The sequence below is a fragment of the Mus pahari genome, chromosome 12 (genome assembly GCF_900095145.1).
Source record: "Mus pahari chromosome 12, PAHARI_EIJ_v1.1, whole genome shotgun sequence".
Classification (NCBI taxonomy): domain Eukaryota; kingdom Metazoa; phylum Chordata; class Mammalia; order Rodentia; family Muridae; genus Mus; species Mus pahari.
In genome coordinates this window covers 76058760-76063048 of record NC_034601.1, presented here as the reverse complement: position 1 = coordinate 76063048, position 4289 = coordinate 76058760, and the positions used below count along the sequence as shown (strand labels likewise).

At 42.5% G+C, this 4289-nt stretch overlaps 1 protein-coding gene across 1 annotated transcript in view; it reads left to right on the top strand.

The window, feature by feature from the left end:
* Positions 1-3758, top strand: part of Mrpl39 (mitochondrial ribosomal protein L39) — a 17220-nt gene extending 13462 nt beyond the window's left edge. Inside the window, exons 9-10 of the mRNA XM_021209644.2 lie at positions 2615-2662; positions 3657-3758. Coding sequence (XP_021065303.1) covers positions 2615-2662; positions 3657-3707 — 99 coding nt within the window. The 3' untranslated portion in view covers positions 3708-3758. The remainder of the gene's footprint in view (positions 1-2614; positions 2663-3656) is intronic.
* The last annotated feature ends 531 nt before the right edge of the window (positions 3759-4289 follow it).

Here is a 4289-nt window from a genome sequence, read left to right as displayed (position 1 = left end):
CCCTATTTTAAGGAGGAATGAAGTATCCACATGTTGGTCTTCCTTCTTGGTTTTCTTGTGTTTTGCAAATTGGTATCTTGGTCCCAACTCTTAAAGAAAGTTGACCTCTGGCCCCTGCTGTCAATCACTCAGCTAGGAGTGGGGACAGTGGTGGGGAGGGGGAAGAGTTGTAGAACAACACATGATAGGAAGGAGAAAGGGGGGATGATGGGGAGGATGGTTTAAGTGGGGGAGGGGTGTGGAGTGGAGGAGCAGTATCTTATTCTAAGAACATTTACAAAAGCCATATGTTACTCAGTTTCAGAAGCTTCCCAAAAAACATGCATATATATTTTCATATAAAATTTAACTACTTAATTCCTTTGTATTTAACTTTAGTCATAGAATTTTGGGATCATAACAGGAATTTCTCTAAACCTCTCTAGCAGTATGGAAAGAATTGTTACCTTTTGTCTTAGGGTTTCCATTGCTGTGAAGAGACACCATGACCAAGGCAACTCTTAGAAAGGACAACATTTAATTGGGGCTGGCTTACAGGGTCAGAGGTTCAGTCCATTATCATCAAGGAAGCTTGGTGCTGGAAGAGCTGAGAATTCTACATCTTGTTCTGAAGACAAGGCAAACAGAAGACTGGCTCCCATGTGGCTTTTAGGAGGGTCTCAAATTCCACCCCCATAGTGACAATCCTCCAACAAGGCCACACCTACTCCAACAAGACCACTCCCTGGGCTAAGCATATTCAAACCACCATACCTTTAATATGTTCTGTTTCCTAATATATTAGTATGGGATATTTTATTTCTTTCATTTAAAAATTTTCTAATACACAGAGCCTAAAGTTGGACTGAAGCGAAGAGGAACTATGTTAAAACTGTTTTGGTAGATTGTAATATGGGAGGCACCATCTTGCCTTCATAACTTGGTTAGCTGCAGCAATCAAAACTGTGCTATTGAAAAGGATGGTGGATAGGATAGAGTCAGAGCCTGACTGTTATGAGTTTGATGACACCATGTGGCATGTTGGACTTCTGCGCACGTGCTTCTTGCCCTAGTCTTCCCCTTCCTCTTCCTTGTGATAATCCTTGATTCTTTCTCCCTTCCTTCCCAGTCACTAGTAAGTCCTTCGACTCCTAGCTCAGACCACTCTGATTCTAAGCTCTCCACTGTACAGCAGCACATAACCAGATGGATTGCTGAGTACTGCTTCCTGCTTTCAATCTCACGCTCCATAGTGTAGCCTGTGACTTGTAATCAAGTCCATGTTTAACATCTTTATGTATATGAGGGTTTTGTGTGCATGTGTATCTGTGCATCACGTGGTCTATGGAGTCCAGAAGATGGCATCCAGTCCCAAGGAACTAGAGTTGCAGATGGTTATGAGCTGCCTTGTAAGTGCTAGGAATTAAGCCTGGGCTCCTTGGATTAGACAGTGCTTTTAACCTCTGAGCCTCTGACATAGCCCTCTAGGTGTTTCCATTTTTGTCCAGGCTGACCTTGAAGTCACTGTGTAGATGAGGGTGACCTCGATCTTCTGACTCCTGCTTTTGCCTCCTAAAGTTGGGATTACAGGTGCACCATATACAGATTGTATAATTCTCCATGCCCAACTTCGCAGTGGTCTCTCTCCAGTAAACTCAACCATGGTTTTTACACAGCCCTGCTTGCCTTGCTGACCTCACTGCAGGCCCCTCCTTCCGTCTGCTCTGTCCCAGGTACATTAATAGCCTCTGCACCAGTTCCTTTGGCCTCAGGAAGGCGTGGTTTTCTTTGGCATACCAGACTGCCTTTCGAAGGGTTTGCATGTAGCTAGTTAGTAATGTTGCCACTTATTCCAGATTTCCTGAGCCCATTTTGTGTGAAATGGTCACTGAGCACTCCTGTGCCTCCGTGTCACCTTGTTAGCTTTCTGCTTGACCTTGGGTGGTTTAGTTTGCTGAGTCCTGGGTCTGCCAGTATCACAGCAGTGCAATTGCTCCTAATGGCTTCCTCTGTGAGTGCGTGTCATAGGATTTAAAGGGTGACCTCTGCAGGCTGAGATTGGCTTGTTAGGGAAAGAACTGTAGTGTTTGCGGCAGTGGGGCACCCTCTGTGCTTCCTCCTAGAATTCTTTTGGGGTGGATGGAAATGATGTAGCTGGACAAGGGGGAGGAAGACCACGTCCCAGCCAAGCAGAGTGGGAGAGCTGACTCAGTACCTACAAACCCACCCAGGGCTCCAACCGTTGTAACGCCAATGCTAGGCATCTGAGGTCTCTAGCGTTCTTGCAGTCCTACCTACCCCCCATGCCCATACACAGACATGCACACACAGTCTTTTAAAAATGCTATGTAAAGATTTGGAGGTTCTTCCTTTGGAGGGCTAGAGAGATGGCTCAGTGGTTAAGAATACTTGTTTTTGCAGAGGACTTGGGTTCAACTCCCAGTAACTGTATAATGGTTAACATTTCACCACACCAGTTCTAGGGATTTGATGCCCCTTTCTGACCTCCCTAAGCACCAGGCACAGATGTGGCACACATACATATACGCAGATGAAACACACATGTAAGGATAAAATAAATCTAAAAACCCCAGCTTCCCTCCATATGTCATTTATAGCAAATATTTTCTTTCAGGCACAGTTTACAATATGGGACAAGCTATTGGAAAGATCTCGAAAAATGGTAAGTTTCCACGTCAGAGATTCCTTCTATGAAGAAACTTAATAGAAATTAAGCAACAACCAAAACCTAATGAAAACAAACCAAAAATAAAACAGAGAAAGAACAGAGAGTATTTGTCTCACACAGTGATTATATTCATCCCGATGGTATTTTGACAAGAAAACAGCTATAATTTGCCTTTAAATTTGTTACCAGCATGCAAATCATACAGTAGAACTGGAAGAGAAAGAAATGGTATAATTGTTCTTAGTAGCTGTGTTAGTTCTAATTGAGCCCTCCCTTTTTAAAATTTTATAAACTTAATAAGCATTTGAAAAATTAAGGCTTCTGAGATTTAAAGTTTCCATAACTGTTAAATGTGTGAATGTTCTGGAAATGAGATTCAAACATGGCTTTAATGTTTGAGCTGCCCATGTAAATTGTTAAATTTTTGACTTCTTTCTTGTTGTCTGATAGCTGCCCTGTGAACCTACCTCACCAGCTCTTCCTACTTAGTCTAATTTCCAGTCACCCTTTGAACTTGAAAATATGTCTTACAGACAAACATATTACTCACATGACATTTATTTTCAAGTTGCTTACTTTTTCATGACACTTGTGTCCATGGGTTAGGAACATGGAACTTACTGGTATCCCTTTGCACTGGATCTGTAACCGTCTATTCCAAACAGAAATGTGCCTGCAGTAAGACGCATTGATGACGAATACCTTGGGTTTCACTCCTGCTAATTTTTCTCATAATAATGCTTTTGTTTTATAGGTAAGAATAAGGTGAGAAACTTAGGAAACCTACATATAATATTCCTTCTATTATATAGTTTTTAATGGACACTTGGTGATTTATATTGGAACTTGTTTTTTTGTTGTTGTTAAACTCTATAATAATTCCTGCAGGAAGTGGGACAGGTCTTCACAGGAGGGGGTGTGGGGGGTTGAACTGTGCACAGGGTGGGCTGAAAGAGCTGGAGGAGTAAAACTCTTGATGTCTTCACAGGTTACTGAAGATGAAGTCAGACAGACAGAGAACACCGAATCCACCCAATAGTGTTCTAAAATTTAAATATGTATAGTAAATTAAAATAAAAGTTTTTAATACGATGTGTGTTTGTTTCTGCTCTGCAGATACAGTACCTTAAGGAGGTCCGTGCGCCTCCTCCCCATTTATAGATGCATGTGGAAGGACACTTTGCGTGTGCCAGTTTTGGCTGTTTAAAGAGTGGTGTAGTAAACATCCTTGTTCCAAATAATGTGTTTGCAGATGGGAGATGCTGTTAACTGTGTAGTTACTATGTGCCAATGTGCTAAGTCCCCCCCCCGCCCCCTCCCTCCCTGGAGCTTCTTTGTTATTTTGAGACAGCATCTCAGTATGTAGTTCAACCTGGAACTGGCTGTGCAGTCCTCTTGCCTCTACCTTCCAAGCCCTAGAATTAGGGTGTGAGCATTTTATTTACTTCCCACTTGTTAAGACAGTGTTTCTGTTTTATCTTCAAGGAGAGTGCAGGTGACCTTACCAAGTCTGTTCTACTCTCATAGGTGCTGCCGCCCACAGGAATACCTGGATATGCTTGCATTCTGGTAGTGGAGTACTGTTAGATGCTACCAGATGCTAGCCTCCAAAAGTGGTTTT